Source organism: Dryobates pubescens, chromosome 17 (assembly GCF_014839835.1).
Source record: "Dryobates pubescens isolate bDryPub1 chromosome 17, bDryPub1.pri, whole genome shotgun sequence".
NCBI lineage: Eukaryota > Metazoa > Chordata > Aves > Piciformes > Picidae > Dryobates > Dryobates pubescens.
Genome location: NC_071628.1, coordinates 15,677,128 through 15,696,117, shown reverse-complemented (window position 1 = coordinate 15,696,117; position 18,990 = coordinate 15,677,128). Strand labels below are relative to the sequence as shown.

Sequence of the window (18,990 nt, the reverse complement as noted above, 5' to 3'; positions counted from 1 at the left end):
TCTTTCAATATAACAAGGCCATAAATGATTATTTATCCGCTTGAAAACATTTTATTGTTTGCTTAATAATTTGCTACAACTTCTAGCTCTTCAGAGTGATGATCAGAGTGCATTACCACACCAGCACTGCAAGGTGAGGCAGTTTTGATCTTCTAAGACCAGTGCACAGTAATCTCCCATGAGGAGAATATTTACTGTACTAAATAGTATTCCTCTTCAGAATCTGCACATAAAGATCACTTAAAAGAGACCAATTTTGAATGTAAAAATGTCTCACAAGTGACCCACACTTGTGGGTCCTCCTCTACTACGTTACGTCACTTATGGCACTGGCCAGGAACAAATTCACAGACAAAGAATAAAACAAAACAAGAGCAAATGTGAAGAAGGACATGCTCCAAATTCAAACAGTCAAGTGCTATAACCAAGTAATTACTCTTCTGTGAGCAGCAACAGAACCTAAAATTTTATTTTCTTTATAGATAAGATTAAGGAAACAGAAAATACATCTACCAAGAGCAATACATCTGCACAAATTCACAAAAAATGTCCTTTCTTAAGACAGTCAAAAAGTCAACAGACCAAGGAAGACAGACATGCCAGGTAAAGACAGGAAAAATCCCCAAGTGTAGCTGAATACAAGCCTTACAGAAGTACTCAGGTGGAACAGCGTATTGATTTTGATAGGTGCAATCAAGGAAACATAAATACAAGTTTAACCACACAGTAAACCTGAGGACAGATTATTCTGTTGATAATTTCAGTACAAATTAAAAGTCCACATTCTTTTCTATCTCCGATGTTTTGGCATTTTGTTTAAGAAATAAATCGGATCAATAACAAAATTGTGCTGCATTAACAAACAAGAAAGCAACATTAGAGTATCATCAAGGGCAGTGGCAACTTGAAAAACATACCTTTCATTTCAACAGTAGGGCTGAAATTCAGTATCAACGGAATAATGATGGTTTAGAGCACAAGTTGAAAGAAAAAAAGAGGAAGAAAAAAAAAAGCTGCCGGGGCTTGGATAAGGTTTTCTCCCAATGAATCACTGCCTTTCAATGTGTTGTTTTATTTCACATTGGTTTACTGGCATTTGCACTACGCCTCTATCATAAGACCAAGCTGTATCTGTGCTGGGGGAAGAGGGGAAGGCACACAAAACAAACCCGGAGGAGTACAAGCAGCAGGGAAGCTTGCCTCCTTCATACTGCAGAATGTCAACCAAGCACTAAAGAGACAGCTAAATTTTGAGCTGAAGGTATTTGTGCCCTGCATTTTCTTCTATCTAGATAAAATGAAAGAAATCAATATAGAAAATACTCTGTATTTTTAAAATCTAAGTTTACCTTTCTAAATATACTGCTGAAAGCCCACTGTTTATTATGTATAATAAGCACGCTATCCTACATAAAATGATTACCAACTGGAGAAACACATGGGCCTTTTCCTTCTGCCAACAAACCATATTCTTTTTCATAGTTTGCAACTGTGCCACTGAACCAATGAAAACGAGCAGTATTTCTCATCTGGCCCCTCTCCCTCTGTCCCCCACTCCAAAATACTAAAGGACCGGGCTTCTACTCAATTCATTGACAGCTTTACAAAGTTGCTAGGTTTTATTACCATGTATCTTTTGAATCATACTTCTAGAAAGATAGATTTCTAATGTAACAGCAAAAATTACAAATGAAATAAAGGATAGACATGTATACTGGAGAAACATATTCATTCCAATTGTGTGCAGGGCTTAGTGCCAGATAGCTGTCTAACAAAGGAACAAAATCATACAGTTGTTTGGCACTCAAGGCTAAAATCATCGTGAAACATGCACTGTTTATAAATTGTCAGTGATGGCTAAAAAGCAGTGAACAAAAAAATTCAAAGGAAATGCAGCCAATCACCAGAAAGACAAACCAATCATCACTCCTCCTCCCAGCACGCAGTAGTCAAACAAAACAAAGTAACTCCCAAGCCCCCAATATGCTGGGCAAGAGCAACATGTTAGCAGCTTAAGCATTGCATGAACAAGTGACTTCAGATTGGGCTCTCAGGGTTCAACTCCAAGTACCCAGAAAAGCGACAGATTCAGATACCTGAGGAAAAAAATGGCATGTGGACTTCTCAGCTTTGTTATTTATAAAGTAGTATTTTAAACACTAGTCACGCTAGTGACATTTATCTTAAGCTTAAAAATATCAACACCTGAAGATGTAAAGAAAAATTGTTTCAGCAATGGTCTTTTGCCACAGAACACAGCACTGCTGGGGGAAGGGGAGGGAAAAAGTCACCTCACCTATCAATGAGAGGAAAGATTTAATTCATGTCAGGTGAAATGATGACATTTCTCCAAGCACAAAGTAAAACAGAATTGTATCCTGAGAAGTGAGCAAGATCTGTTTCTGATCTCAAGTATCTGTAGCAATTACAGTATCTTTCAAACCTGAAACTGTATAATGCAACCCTAAAATTTAAGAAAAAAAATTCTCATAAATATGCCCTCCCCAAGAAGTCACTTTTCAGCTAATAGGTAGCATATTAAGGCACACTAAATGCTATCTACACTATAACACAAGCTTCTGCAAACTCCTCTGAAGTTAAGGCACCATGATAAGAAGATTCTCTACTATATTTCAGTAAGGTAATGCAACTATTAAGCTAGGAAAAACTTACAATCTTACAGAACCGTGTTTCTTAATTTTTGTAAATTCCTGTTTAAGCAAGGCAATCAGCCTGTAATTTAGGTTGGAAAGCCTCTCAAGAATTTCAATAAATATATAAATTAATTCAAAGAGAGGTGACAGCTTGGAATGGACTAGCAATACCTGAAACAAATAAATGACGGCATACGAAAGACATTTAGCCCATCAGAAACAAAAGTGTTATTTCTCACAGAAATATAGTATGCTTCACTTTTGTCACAGGAAAAGGTAAGCTTCACCTGACTCCTCTGATGAAGAGCACGTACGTAAAACTGCAGTATTCTGATAAGGAGCATACAAATACACTGCTTCCTATCTCTGCAGAACTTCTTTTAAACACAATATAAATTTACTTAAGATACAGTCATGCACTGAGGTGTTCAATTCAGATGTCAGGGATCAGCCCTGAAGCTTATGGGACTGGTAACAAGTCACATTACTTTCAAAGAGTTCTAGGTCCAACTGTATAAGAGAAAGAAACTGCAGTACGCCTTATTTGTACTGCATTTGTGTCTGAAGTGCCAGGCTTATTTTAGTGCTCCCGATTACCCTGGGAAGTAAAACAAATTTCATTACAGCTATTGTGATGATAGTCCTGGGTTTGCACATGGTCTGTACAATCTCAATTTGAATTTACACATTTTACATTCACACATCACATATTTTAGCATGCTTGATTCCCAGCTACCTTTTTGAAGCTTATGGCTAGACCTCAAGCAGTTTTCGGTAAAAAAATGTAGAAATCGATCTCAATTTATTTCAGTAGTCATCACTCTGAGTTTGCCCTATTCCCATTTCAGTGAACCTTTCTTCATCACTGAACTTAGGAGTAATGCTTCCTTTAAAGGAATGAGTAGCAGCAATCTCAGACATTGTCAGGTTTTTTAATCCTGTATACGACACAACATCACATAAAATGATGTATCAACTCTCTCTTATTTCATCTTCAGATGGAGGACCCCTGTGAGCATCTTCCAAAAAAACTCCTAAACAGCACCTTCCCTCCACCAAATGCCATCCTGGTGAAGCTTCCACACATAAAGATAACAAGGTTTCTATTTCTCAAAGTGACCCTCCATCTGGATGCTTAAGAGAACTCTGCAGCATTTTCAGCTAACTTCCCTATATATATATATATATATACAGGCGTTAGAGTGACAGAAGTCGAACACCCATCTGAAAGCCACAGTGCTGTTAGCCTTCAGAAAAGTGTAAAAAGCAACTAAGAAAAAACCCTTGCAAATAAAGCAAGATATTACCATCACTTAACAGAATGAGTTGCAGTTTCTCTGGTCTTCTGCACATTGCTGCTACATAAAAACTTTCACCCACTTCTCAGAAACAAAACTTCAGTGTAATATTGGACTGAACTGGAAGTGTCCAGACAACATTTCCAATTTTTTTTTAAAGTGTTTCCTTTTGATTATGCTTGTTGCATTAATCCACTACACAGCTGAAGCATTGCATATCTACAGCAGCTGGGAGTGCTCTAGGGAAACTCCATGGAAAATGCAGAGGCCACTCAGGCAACTCAGAAAACCAACAGTATTAGAGGTCCAACACCTTAATGCACCTACAAAACCAAAGTATCTCTTTTACAGGCTCACTTGTTTGATTTCATCTTTTTGCTTTCCCTTCCAAAGTGTCTGTGTACCTAAACAGGGCCAGGTTTCCAGCAGTAACAAACATTTGACTCACCACAATCCTGTTCCTAAAGAAAACGAATGGGAACTTGAAATCATATTAATGCAAATACTAGAATGGCCCAAATCACAAAAGCCACTTATTATGGTGCAATTAGTCTAGTTACAACATTTTGGTTGATCAGTTCAGAATTCAACCACTGGGTACAAGCTACTGAGTTTATTAAAAACTGGACTGTTAGCAATTTACAGGCTACAGCTACATGCATGAAAGAAATAAAAAGAAAAACAAACCCAACATAAAATTATGGAACAAAGTAGAGATTAAGTAAATTATTTTTATGCACCTGGTGATAAGCAAATGTCTTTGTTGCAAAACAAAGACAAGCTATGAAAAACTACAAAATTATCTTTTAATCACCAGTGAGCTTTCTACAGTCTCCTATTTGAACATAATAGTTATTATGTAGATCCCTGAGCAACTGCCTCATGGGGAAGTTACATCACCAGTATGGGAAAGAATCACCCCCTCCCTTCCTTCTCCCTGGGAAGGAGCTTGGCGCCTTCAGACAGACAGAAATTTAAAATCCTGCAGCTTCAGCCAGCTGATCCCATCCACTGGAACACAGCTACAAGTGCCCAGGGATGGCAGGAACCACAGGAGAGAAATATGCCCTTTCAGCATTTCATGCACTGATGAGCCTTGTAACAGATAAACATACCCTACAGCAGCTAAACTGACATGCTATAACAAAGAGGAAATGCAAGACTTAAAATTTCATCAGATGACTATTTATTCCCCTTTGCAGAGGCAGAGCACACTGTGAATAAATCAACACTCAACTATATAAGACTCCATTAACTAAAACCCAAGCTTTGCAGAACAGATTTTATCAGAAATAAATATTAAAATAATTAAAAGCCACAGACTTGCATGTTTAAATTCCCAGACTGGCAATTCTGAATTACTTAATATGACAAAAAATATCTAGATTTAAGCATGAGACCATTTTGAAGAAGGCAACATCTTTTCGTCTTCCTCCAACATCATTAACACCAGATCTCATTTCTTCTCCTATTAGAGCACAGAGCAAACAAGGCACCTGGTTCTGGGCCACCAGAAATGGGAGTTCTACCTGTGGGCCTGCTGTGGATTTGCAGACACTCCCAGAAGCCTTCTGAGGGTACCTATGGCACTGGTAGTATACAGTGAGGAAGCAGCAGCGGCTTTTCCTAGTACAAAGTTAAATCCTATTGCTTAATGGATTTTCAAGGGCAGACTTCTTCAGTTTCTTACTTGACAGAAAGAAAATCTTCCTGTGTTTTGTTTGTTTGTTTTTTTCCCTTGAACCACAGCACTGCAGACGTAGCCTGAAAACAACTCCAGCACTGATGTGGAGATTACAAAAATCTTCAAAACTTGCAGACTGCTCCCACACTCGTTAGCAGTAGTCTACCTCAGCACTCCAGCATCCTCCCTTGTGAGCGGATGAGCAATGTGGAGGGGGGAGGTGGCAATGCACCTGCTCACCCTTCTTCACCTTCCTGAAGGCAGGCAGGGAGCAGGGCACCAGGCCTCCTGCCAGCAGTGGCAGCAAGGGGAGCAGAGGGCAGCTGTGACCCTGCTCCTACCTGGCAGACCCACACCTGAGCACCACCTGAGGACGGCTCTCAGGGCCCCTCTGCCGCAGCTGCTAACTAGGATGGAGATGAAAGTCTCAAGGGGGAAGAAAGCACAAGCAGGCACCTGCTACAGCATAACATTACATAGGAGGTGAGCCCCCCTGCTGCATTTGTAGCAAGCCTTGAGGTATGACTGTATTTAAAGAAATGTTAGGAAAGCTATTTGATTGAAATATTACTGTAAACAGAAAGGAAAACTAAGCTTAACACACACTCTTTTGAGCAAAAACCCAGGGGTAAAAGTGCCCTGCACTTAGCACTGTCACTAAATGACTGTGTAATTTAATTTCCCAGAAACCCATTAGCTTTCACGAAAGAAAAACGGAGAGCAGATGAGAGCAACTCTTTGGTGCAAGTGGAATTTATTTAATGTAATACCTGGGGAAAAAGGAGGGGAAAAAAATATCTGAAACTGTACCAATAGATACGAAATATCACAACTCTAGAAAGCTTCAGCCTGCAGATGAGTGGCTGTGTGCCAGCAGTAAACAGCAGCTCAGGTCCAAGGTTTTACAGGTACAAGTAGTGAGAGCCTGCCACTGCCCAACACACCACATCAGGGCCAGGATATAGCCAGATGCAGAAACACCCCAGAAAAAGAGGTTAGGTAGCATTATTTAAAATAAATAAATAAATGAAATAAAAAATATCAATCTATGGTGATGTATATTCATATATGCTATGTATAATTATCTGGAAGAGAGGAAAAGATCACTGAAATTTAACTTCAAATACTACTCCGGGGTTGAAATTTTCATTACAACCCCCAAAATACTACAAAATTCACACTAGGCTTTTGGCCAACTTATAATATCGTATTAAAACAGTGTCAATCAATTAAGCAAAGAGACATGCCCCAAAAGGAAAACAAACATTCTTAGAAGGGAATTTAAATGTAAATCTTCTATTTGTCAGATTAATTATATGCAATCATTTGGAAAAAAAATGAATATTTAAAAAAAAATTTAACCTTATCTAAAGCAACAAAACATGAAGTTTTATTGGGGTGAAGCAATGGCAACACTAACTTTGGGAAAAGTAGCCACGATCCACTACATATAGATGATTTGTCATCCTGGTATTTTTAACTTTGATAAGCAAAACAATTAGTGGTTTGATAAAATGTAAAAGTAATACTGTGAAACTGTACGATGTCGGTTACTGTAAACTGAATTGGAAGGAACTTTCCCAGTATGGAAAGTTTACTGTCTATGGTTTGTGGCAGGTCTGTTTCTTTGAGCAGGAGAACAGTACTCCCAAATATAAATTGTGGATGTTCTTAAACTTGCAACTTTTTTACTAAGAAAAAAGTTTCCTGAACTCTCAACCTATACTAATATTTGACAGATAATTATGCACTATGTGAAGCTTATTAGCTATCCTTGTACAATCTTCTTTTGACTTAATGCCCCTCTCCAGTAAAGTGAGAAGAACTGAAGCACTTGTCAATCTTTATTGTGTCCGTATTTTGTCATTTTCTTCTTTTAACATTTTCCTCTTTCTTCCTAATGAATGCTCTGAAGGATATAAAATATTCTGTCCCCACCACTCTCCAAGCTGGTACTGATGCAAATGCATACAAGTTATTTGAGATCAGTTTTGCCATTACTCATGTCTCTCGAGATCATTTCCATTGTAATGCTTATTTTATTCCATGTGTTAAGTTGGTAATGACTACAAGAAGGCAATTCAAACAAATTTAACTATTATTTTGGACAAATACAATGTCAGCTACGACTCCCTTACAAAAAAGTAATTAAACCAAAATTTTTAGCAAAAATTCTAATGGTAGGATTTTTAACATTTCCTATTTACCTTGCTTGCTTCCTAGTATAGCCTGCACCATCATGAAGTCATTTGATAACAAGCTCTCTTCTCTATTCCAAAATGCCTTTACTGAAGGGCTACTGAGAAAGAAAGCTAGCATTTTCCCTGAAGATTAGAGTCTTAACTGAGAAATAATTCAGATGCATGCCTTCTTTTAATTGTATTTTGAAGTTCAAGAATCTTTTACTCAGAAGCTTTCCCAAACAAAGGTTTAAAAGGTTTTGTAACACCTGTTCAAGAATAATATCAACACTAGAAAGCTTAGAGAGGCTTCAGTGCTATGCAGCTTCAAAAAATGCCCCTAAATGTTCTTACCACTCTGTCCAAGCCAATTTACAAGTCCAAGCTTAACTTACAAGTCAAATAATAAATTTTACAATAAAAACTAGACATAATTTTGCTAGTTCAAAAGAGGCACTGGCACAGTCATTCTGAAGAAATTTACACAGTTAAGCAATCAAGTCAGTTAAATGAACAGAAACTTTGAAATCAGAAGGCATCCCAATCCAGATACTGATGGTTCATTTGTATGATTAATCCACAAAGCAAGTCTTAAGCTTCACAGTAACTCAAAAGACTTCCTTTAAAAATTAATGGAATTTGGCTTCAACCCATCAAGCACTTCTCTGCTCCTGCCGCTCTTTGCTCCACACAGCAGCTTCTACTTAGCACACACCTATTAACCACCTGCTACACTGGTACGAGACAGTTAAACACTAATAGAGGGTAAAACAAATGGTGTGTATATATGCAAATTACCTGCAAACCCTGGTTTGTGACACCTGATGACAAACCACCCAAGTGATTCAAGCACATTAAGTACAAGCAACATTAAAGGAAGCCACACTGCAAAAAACCCAAAATGTACTACTCTGCTTCCATTAGAGAGGACTGTTTGGTTCTCTCACCTATTTATGTCAGTCAGAACAAGAATCAGGCTTAACCTTTAATTTCACAGTATGAATGGTTAAACTATATTGCCATAAGGAACTAACATGGCCATACACAGCAGGAGTTTGCTAGGAAGAGAAGCGCAATCACCATCTTACTAGGACACTAACAAAAGGTGAGGGTTATCAACAGATGATAGGAAGTAAGACACTGACTCCAGCTCTGCAGTTAGTAAGCAGGTGAGGTCAGGAAGATCCAAGTGATCTAAAATCCTCCATTCCCACACTGCTTCCAATTACAACACTTCCCAGTTATTCTAGTTTATAGGTTGTCAAACCCTGTAGCTAGTTCAGGAACACCCAGAGCTCTAAAACTGAGCCAATTAAAAGTAACTAGTTAAAAAAATGACAAAACAAGGAAGTACAATTGAAAGAAAACTTGAAAGAACAATCCCTCTACTATAAGAAACTGATTTCAACATGCAAGCTTGTATTAGAATAGAATAGAATTAACCAGCTTTGAAAAGACCTTGAGATCATTAAGTCCAACCCATCACCCAACACCATCTAATCAACTAAACCATGACACCAAGTGCCTCATCCAGTCTCCTCTTAAACAACTCCAGTGATGGTGACTCCAGCACCTCCCTGGGCAGCCCATTCCAATGGCCAATCACTCTAAGAATAAGTTCTTCCTAACATCCAGCCTAAACTTCCCCTGAGACTTCTTCCTTGAGACTGTGTCCTCTTGTTCTGGTGCTGATCGCCTGGGAGAAGAGACCAACCCCCACATGGCTAGAACTTCCATTTAGGTAGTTGTAGACAGCAAGAAGGTCTCTTCTGAGCCTCCTCTTCTCCAGGTTAAGCAACCCCAGCTCCCTCAACCTCTTCTCATAGGGCTTGTGCTCAAGACCTCTCACCAGCTTTGTTGCATTCTCTGGACACGTTCCAGCAACTCAACACCTTTCCTAAACAGAGTAGCCCAGAACTGGATACAGTACTCAAGGTGTGGCCTGATCAGTGCTGAATATAGGGGCAGAATGACAGGAGCATGACGACTTCCCTGCTCCTGCTGGCCACACTGTACCTGATACAGGCCAGAATGCCATTGGCCTTCCTGGCCACCTGGGCACACTGCTGGCTCACATTCAGCCTACTATCAACCAGGGCCCCCAGGTCCCTTTCTGCCTGGCCACTCTCCAGACACTCTGACCCCAGCCTGTAGCACTGCATGGGGTTGTTGTGGCCAATGTGCTGAACCCGGCACTTAGATGCGTTAAATCTCATGCCGTTGGACTCCGCCCATCTGTCCAGCCTGTCAATGTCCCTCTGCAGAGCCCTCCTACTTTCTAACAGATCAACACCTGCCCCCAGCTTGGTGTCGTCTGCAAATTTACTGATGATGGACTCAATCCCCTTGCCCAGATCATCAATAAAGATGTTGAACAGGATGGGGCCCAGCACTGATCCTTGGGGGAGACCACTAGTGACTGGCTGCCAGCTGGATGTGGCACCATTCACCACCACTCTCTGGGCTTGGCCCTAAAACTGCATACTAAAGATTAAACCACTGTCTTTTCACTCACTACTGATTCAATTCTGCCATGACTTCTTTGTCATGTACAAGCTTGCGGAACTGCGTAGTACACAGATAATGAACACAGAACATGAAACTTTTACCTTTATCCTGTCCACTTTTTGTGAAAAAAACTGATGTATAGTAAGAAACAAAGTCACCCACTTCAGATTTTCAAGACTGGCCAAGAAAAAACCCTTCAAGCTCTATTAGAGAATGATCTGCTTGATTTCCTCCTGGTAAGCAGAAGTTGAAAAGCTCAGTAAAATAACATCCAGTAACAGAAGATACAACATCACATGCTTCAAAGACCTTACTAAAAACTGACCTCTACTTGCACACAGAGTACTAACAGCAGCATAATTACAGAGAAAAGAATCTCATATCCTTGTGAATAGTTTTCTAGAATGTAATTAAAACCAAAAGTGTTGAATAAGCAAAGATTATCATGTGTAAACGGAGCTACAATACCATCAATATATCTTAGCCTGATTTTCTCCAAATCTCAAGGGATACCAACAGACTATGAATGGTGTCAAGAGGATTCAGTGGTTTTACTTAAAAAACAAGAAATGGACCTTCTTTTTTTTTATATTAACAAATCAACAGGATAATTCTGGAATTCATTAGTGAAGAACACTAACCAATCCCACATAATAGCTTTACTTCCTCTGCAAAACACTTCAAAAAATATCTAAATGAATATGGAAATGCATCTTTCTGTGGCAAATTGTTCATTATTGAATCATTATCAACTCTTGTTAGACAAAATTTCTCTCTTTTGCAATGTACGAGATCATTAAAATGTTTGAGAGCTCCATCATGAAAGACAGTGGCACTTTATAATCCGCTATCTCTTCAGGCAAATATGCTTACGGCTGAACATAATACACAAAATAACAACATCCCCTCGACACACAATTCTTTCTTTTAATGATGCTCTTAAGTGTTGACAGTAATGGTGAAATATGTTGTTGCTCTTTTTTTTTTTTTTTTTCCTCTTTTAAATAGTTTTTAACTATTTCAGAGAAGTATTTCAGTCATGACATAGCATTAGGAAGGGATGTTTTCTTGCATGTCCAGTATGGAACCCCAGACACTCCATCACTCCTATTACCCTAGTAATCTGTCTCCTATGAGCTCATTACATTCATGTTCTTAGTCTCCAGTTCACTTGAACCTCCGAAGATCACAGCATAATACAAAAAATACTTGAACTATAATATGCAGAAAGTAACAAAATGGACACTTTCGTCCTGTTTATTAGAACAAGTCCCCAGTTTGCTACTAGCAAACTGTGATATTTTGTGTAAAAAACTTAAGAGGAAATCTTCTATTTCTTTCAATAGACTAAAGCACCCAACCTATATACAGATAGTGGTGCTACAGAGGAAACTACCACTCAGTGAGTTTATGTAGCTTTTATCATTGCTCTCTTCAAACTTGAAGCATCAACTTACGACATCCTGCAAAAATTCACTATATGAAAATATACCAATCTGTATCCTGTACTATAACACAAGTCCAATTAATATATTTTTTGCTGTAAGCCAAAACTCACAGCATACTTTCAAAGTTTTGAGAGGTACATTTCTTAGAGGTATTTACTGAAAGGGTTCTGCAATTCTTTGCCACATACAGAAGGAAATTAAGTAGTACTGCTCCAGAAAAATAAAACCCGTAAGAATTTTTAGCTATAAAGCATTACAAAACTATTTCAGTTCACAGCTGCTTTGAGTGACTGATGCATACACATCTTGCAACTCATTAATTCACTCTACAAAACAATCTCAATGGGGCTTATTCTCAAATTTGTATTAATGATGTAATTCTATTATATGCAATGGAATCACCTAGCCATCTCCTCAATAACATTGAAAAAGACACAGTTGTACCAATTATTTTCTTCATATATTTATATGAAGGAAAAAAATATATATTTATATATATTTATTTTCTTCATGTTGTTTAGAAATCAGATAACACGAACTAAAAGCATGAGCAAATGGTTTGCTTTTACAAATTTAAAAAATAGTAAAAAACCTTGCTATATGTTTGAAAAACAACAATCAGTATCAGTTATAAAGCTTAGAGCCATTCCATATGTGCTATAGATCCAAATACTAAAGAAGCAATAGACGTACCTAGTCTCCTGTGTTTAAAAAGACAGCCTGTTTGAAACAGCACTGGGCTGCTCTGCACTGCTTTCAAAGTAACTAAGGGAAACTACACTTTGATTTCACTGTTTTCAGATATAGGAATCACTGGCCAACTGATGCACACTCTTCTTAAAAACAGTCTACAAATGGACATTGTAAAATTACGTATTTTCAGGTTTATGTATGAAGGTTTAAACAAAACTATTTTGTCTGTCTCTATTTCCAAGAAAATTGAAGTAAACAAAGACTGAGCAAAGTAGAAAGACTTCCAAAAGAAATTGCAGACCACCAGGATTTGGATTTAGGTAATCCACTTAGATTACCATGGCTATGTCTTAAAAGGACAATACTGAGATCACAAAATAGGTCACGTCTACAGGACACAGAATTTATGTGAAACATTGTCAAGCGTACAGATTCACAATTCAGACATGGAGTCATCCCTAAGTTTAAGGTACAAAACACTTGTCCCAAGACCGTGTATGGGCAAACAAGAAGTATTTTGTTATCAACATTTTCATGCACTAAATTGGAATAGAGAAGAAGAGTTTTAAACAATGCCGTCTAAATAGTAACATGTTTCAGGTAACATAAACGTGCAGGCAACGAAGAAAAAAATCTTTCATTACCTAATCCCACATCACAATACACATTTTGCTTACTTATTTTTCCAATTTCAGTAACAGAAATCATTCAAGACCCACAGTCCTAGAAATAGTAACACCATGTGCCCAGTAGAATAAGAGTTCACATCTATTTCTTAGATGTGACAATGTTTCTAACACAAGTGTCAAAGAAATGAGAAAATTAAAAACAAGACAAACTCTTAAAATATTTCAATTGAAGAAAGGCCTAAAGTAAATTGGGAGTTTGTTCAGAAATCAACAGTGTTAGAAAAGTTAATTATTAAAATACACAAATTAAAATTGCTATAAATGTCTTCTCAGCAAAAGCTAGGCAAAATTGAGCCTCCAAGTAGTTTAGGATTTACAAGCAAAATGCAAAACTCAAAACAAAATATATCAGCTTCCTAGATTAAATTAAGAAAATCTAGGTGTTTCCCTTCTAAAAAATCCTGGACAAAGGCCTTTACAAGGCATTTGCCTAACATAAAAAGATTTCAATAGGAAAGTCAGTGTTGCTACAAGAAACAGGAGAACTTCCAGATGCTTGACACGTCAGGCCTAGTCAAGGGAAAGAAAAATGTCTCTTTCTGACCAAAGAGGCTTTGAGGGGATACTCGTAAAGAATTACCTACTTACCCATCAGATTCGAGTTCATGAAAGGTGTTGGGGACAATCCTTCATGAGGCCCTAATCGACTGTCATTCAAGTGATCACCATAATGAGGACTGTCTGCAAAACCCTAGAGAAAAAAAGACCAGAGTATTAAACAGATTATTTGGCAGCCCAGCTAATTGAGTGCAATGACACTTTCCTAATTAAACGTGCAGAGTCACAATTGGTCATTAATCACAAAAGTTGGCTTTCAGGTCTATCTCATAGAAATTACTACTTGCCCACATTTTACTTTCTCCCCCTTTTCTTTCTCCCCAGTCAAAAAGAAAGCACAAAATTTCTTAAGATGTATCCTTGTGGACAATATTACCAAAAATTGAACAACAGAGAGATATTTTGATATTTGAATCCTCTTAGTCTTAAATCACTAACCACTGAGAGGATAAAATTAGTCTGAAGAACTCCCAACTGATTTTTCGCCCCCTCAGGTTTCTGTTTGTATTAATAAAACAACACAGTAAAAAGGTTAGAAAGAGTCACTGACATTAGGAAAAAATGTTAGCAAAAATGAGAAGAAGAAATTCCTTTTCCCCTTGCAGCCTGCTATTAATGGTACAGATTAATAGTCATTTTGACACTATCATATTACTGAGCAGCATAGCTCACTGACAAAAGGCTTCCTTCCAAATGGAAATTAAACAAGCAACTTTGGCACATGATTTGCAAATAAGCACTCAAACTGAAATACTGGTTTGCACTTTTCTAGCACAGCATAGTGAGCTCAGCAGGCTTGGAGTGACCCTTATACAGTCAGGAAACACCAGCTTACTGAAAGCTTGTGCCAAAGGTATAGAGACAGAAAACAGAGAAGCTCTAGGATGGACATATTATTTAATTAACACAATTACTTAAAATTATCTTTTATAGATTTCAAAGCGCCTTCAGCTTTTCTACACAAAGGCATGAATACGATATTTGTATTTCCAATTAGTAAAAGGTGCGCTGAATGAATTACTCTGTACAAAACCACAACAGACTTGCCACTCAAAAGTATACCTCCTTTTGTAGCCAAAGGTTTGAAAAATATTTTGTAAACCTAATCTTACAAGTTCCACTTACTCACTTCTCTAAGTCTAGTAGAGAGTAACCTAAAGCTTAGGCCTAATGAGAGGGTGGGGAGTGGAACTGTTCACAGCTACCAGAAACCATCCCAAGTGCCCATGGACTATAAAATCATCAATCACTGAACATTTATCATTTTTCCAGACTGCAGGCTCACATTCAAGACAACATTAATGGGGCTGAAACAGGCCTCACTATCTTTGCAGGCATGCTGACAGTTCTACCAAAGGGCTAGTAACTGAGGGCTAAATAACTGTCAAATCTCTACTACTGCTTATGGATGCATGTCACAACTCTTGCTGCTATTTGACTTCAAAAGTAATCTTCTGGGAGTCCTAACTCCCAAATAAATATTTGGCTGACTTTATCAACTTCAGAATCGGTGGTACACATGTGATAAGCATTCAGAAACAATCTTAGTGACATTTACAACTTGGTTATGACCACAAGGATGTCCTCTGGTAACCATGACCTAGCCACGTCTGTCAGACAAGCAGCATGTAGCAGCAGCTGCCAAGGAAATGGAGTGGCTCCTAGCTAAGGTCACCACATGTGGTTTATTTTCATGCTGAAATGAAACAAAAACCAACCAAACAAAAAAAATCAAATCTGCTAAATAAAGAAACAAAAATTCGCAAATAGAAGATTAAAAAGAAATAAAGCTCCTAAGTAGGTAGCCTTCTGTTTGGCACTCTGCTTGAACCTGTTATTGTCTTATTTTAAAACCTTGTTCCTTAGGACAATACTTAAATTATATTTTCTTTTTAAAGGAAAAAAATCTAGAAAGGACACTATTAGTGATAAAAGATAATCTGTATCTCAGACATTCAGAATGTGGCATGTAGACAAGCCCTAGAAACTGCAATCTTCAGAAGATTTTTATTATTTAAATAATAACACTACTGAAAACATAACAGGGAAAGATGTATTTCATACATGGTTATACATCACGCAAGACAACCCACCTCATGCACAGGATTACTAATGTTCCTTCCCAAGTTAACATTGCATATTCCTCCCCAAAACCAGAGGAGTTGGAGAAATGAGTAGATAGTTTACACAGAAAGAAATTTTCTCCCATTTAACTTCAGAAATGCTTCAAACTAATCCTCTACATCATCTTTTTCTCATACACTGTTTTCAAAAATGCACTTGTATCCAATTACCACAGCATCAACATTACATTCCTGCACCCTACACAAATCGACTACTTCACCTAGCTGAGAAACGCTCCAAGTAGTATTTCACAATTCTACAGCCACAGAAAACAGAACATTTACTATAAGGGAGGAAAATGTACTAAAGTATATGCAAGCACTTCAAATAGAACCTTTTGCTTCTTTACTTCAACTCAATTCCTAATTACACTTGTCAGGATTCTCATTCTTTGTCATGCATTACCGAATTTACACGTGTGCAAAGCCTAACCACTCTCGGCCTTCATGTACAGTGGCTTTACATAAAAAAGATCTTAACTTGACCACCATCCTCCACACCAGTTATTCTGAGTTTTAGTAATGAGTTATGGATTATCAGCTCAAGCAGTGGACTCTTGTTTGGGATTAGAAACCCTGAGCTGCTTCCCACATACAACTCACCCACACTAAATGAACACAAAAAAAAACGCAAACTTGAAATAAAATTGCATTCCTGATACCATTCCTTGCTTTCACATCTGTATTGTTAATTTGCATATTAAACAGCATGAAGTTCTACTGTAAAGAATTGTAATCAGTCATAGATGAAAACTTCAGAAGCTTCCACTAGCTTTTCTTAAGCTGCTGGAAGATTCCAGTTGTACAATCAAGGCTTTAAAAAAAGCCTACTTAACAAATATGACACTTAAATTGGACAATGTGTTTACCGCTTGAAGATTAATTCAATTGAGAGCCTTAAAGATGTTGTCTGCAACACCAGTAAAGGACAGTGGCTTATAACAAGGTACATCCCATCTCCAACACTGAGTAACAATGGGAAAACCCCATCATCTAGCATCTGAACTCATTCCTTATGGCAAAAGCAACAGAAAGGTAGAGAGGCAGGTGATATCAATTCCAGACAAGGCCCCTTTTTAAACCTGTTTTAAAGGCGACTCAAAAATACATACTACCAAATTTCATTCCCTCTTTCTGACGATGGAAAGAAATTTCAGTTCATACAAATTTTGAAGACTGTTCTCTGGAAGTGGACTTCATCTTAGCTAGATTGCCAAGCAGAAACAGGAGCTAATTAGTTATGTCCATATCTATTTCCCCTCTTGGGAAGAACAATTGATGATATTTACTTGGACCTGACTCTACTGGAACAGGCTGGTGATGTAATTCGTTGGACCACAGGTGGGCTTCCAAGACCTTTTGGACGACTGCTACCCACTGTTCCCTGTGAGACAAATTTGACAGAAAGGCTGGAAGGAGACACTCTGTACTGAGTAAACATCCCCATTTCTGCCATCTTTTTTCCCCAGAAAACATATCAAAGGATTAGTGTGCATCAGTGCACCTGAGTATTTCACAAACAACTGGCAAAAAGTCCGCAAAACCGGACAAATTTATTTCCTGTTCTCAGCACCCTATTCTGAAGGGGATGCTCAGGGCATTTTTCTGTTTATGGACAGAAAACTGGTTGTGAACACGATTAGATGCCATAGCTGTAGACACAAAATCATACATAGCAACCACAAAAGCAAGCTTTAACCTTCCCAAAGGAAGGCAAACTTTTTCTTTCTGATCCCTTAGAGCATTTTGTATTGTTGACACTGTTTATTCTGCAAAAGGCCTCTCCCTTGATTTTGGTCTCACTGCGTGTTTGTGATGAGAAAGATGAAGTTAGATACTCCTACAAATAAAAATAACAAGTACTGCCTACTAATAACACTAGTCATGAAAGGCAGCTGAAATATTACTGCTATTAGCACTGCAATGTGACTGAGTAGCCAAGGCACTCTCAGCACTGAATGATCTAATGTTTAATTAATTTCTCAGGTATTTGTACTGGATTAGAGTGATGTCCTATAATTCCAAGAAATTACATCTATCAAGGAACAAAAACATAAATTAAAAAAAGGGGGGGGAGGGAAGTATCTACAGTTGCAGTATTTTCATTCCCATTTTTTCTGGGGAAAATGTCCCAAGTCTCCAAGCGACTTAGGTTTTATCTGTATCAGGAGGATTTTCCAGGCACAAGTAAGCCAACACAGCAAAGCCAATTACATTTCTGACACTATTAACAAAATCATAAATAGTCATATACAGGACATTTGGAAATTACCTTAGAGAATTCTATAAGGCCCAAAAGAAGAAACTGAAGAACACAGAGAAAACAATTGCTGTACTAGGCATGTTTATCCTATCAAACATTAACAGAAGGCCTGATACAGTGACTCTACCTTTTACAAAACAAAATGCTAATTAACCTCCTAAAATTCAATGTCTTTTGATGACCATCAAAGTTATATCATTTTGGTTTAAGTTAATCACAGAACTCACCTAAGAACAAGCCAAAAAGGTTGCTCAGTTCACTGTTCCTACTCCTTCTCATTGCACTGGTTCCAGGCCTATTGAAGGCTTCATCCTCTCCCTTTTGCTTTTACATCAAAAACACAAAACTTTGTCCCTTAGTAATTATTTTTTGAAGTCACACCAGGATTTGTCCACACATACACAAAACTGTATTTCTGACCCTGACTCCAGCTGTGAGGTTTTCAGGTTTGTTTTTAAATAAGCACAACATCCTATTTCCTCTTCAGGGTACTACTGAAAAAAAATGAGACACACTAGCTACATGGCACATGATCTCCCCATGGATTTATTGACTTCATGGAATAACTTCTTCTTGTACAGTTAACTGCTTCACAGCATTATTTGCTGAAGTCCACTAAACTAGAGAAAACAAAACTTCTTTTCTTTATTTCTTCTGCCTTGCTCCCAAGCCCTCTCCTACACCAATCTCTGGGAACAGACCAAAAAAGCCACTCAGTCATGGCTTATGACCAAGATGCCAAATCAATAAATGGGTATCTGCATTTTACCAATTTATAATATAGCTTAATTATCACCTCTTGATTTATGAGATTAAAATTCTACTTCACTTGACTTCACTGTTTGACTTTGCTACAGACCAAAAGATCAAAATTTAACAGATGCTGCTTCCA

At 37.9% G+C, this 18,990-nt stretch overlaps 1 protein-coding gene across 7 annotated transcripts in view; it reads right to left on the bottom strand.

The window, feature by feature from the left end:
* TCF12 (transcription factor 12) overlaps nt 1-18,990 on the bottom strand; it is a 170,835-nt gene that overhangs the window by 97,852 nt on the left and 53,993 nt on the right. For all 7 annotated transcript variants that reach the window (XM_054168947.1, XM_054168949.1, XM_054168944.1 and 4 more), the window contains exon 6: nt 13,743-13,845. In XM_054168947.1, the coding sequence (XP_054024922.1) occupies nt 13,743-13,845 (103 nt within the window). The remainder of the gene's footprint in view (nt 1-13,742; nt 13,846-18,990) is intronic.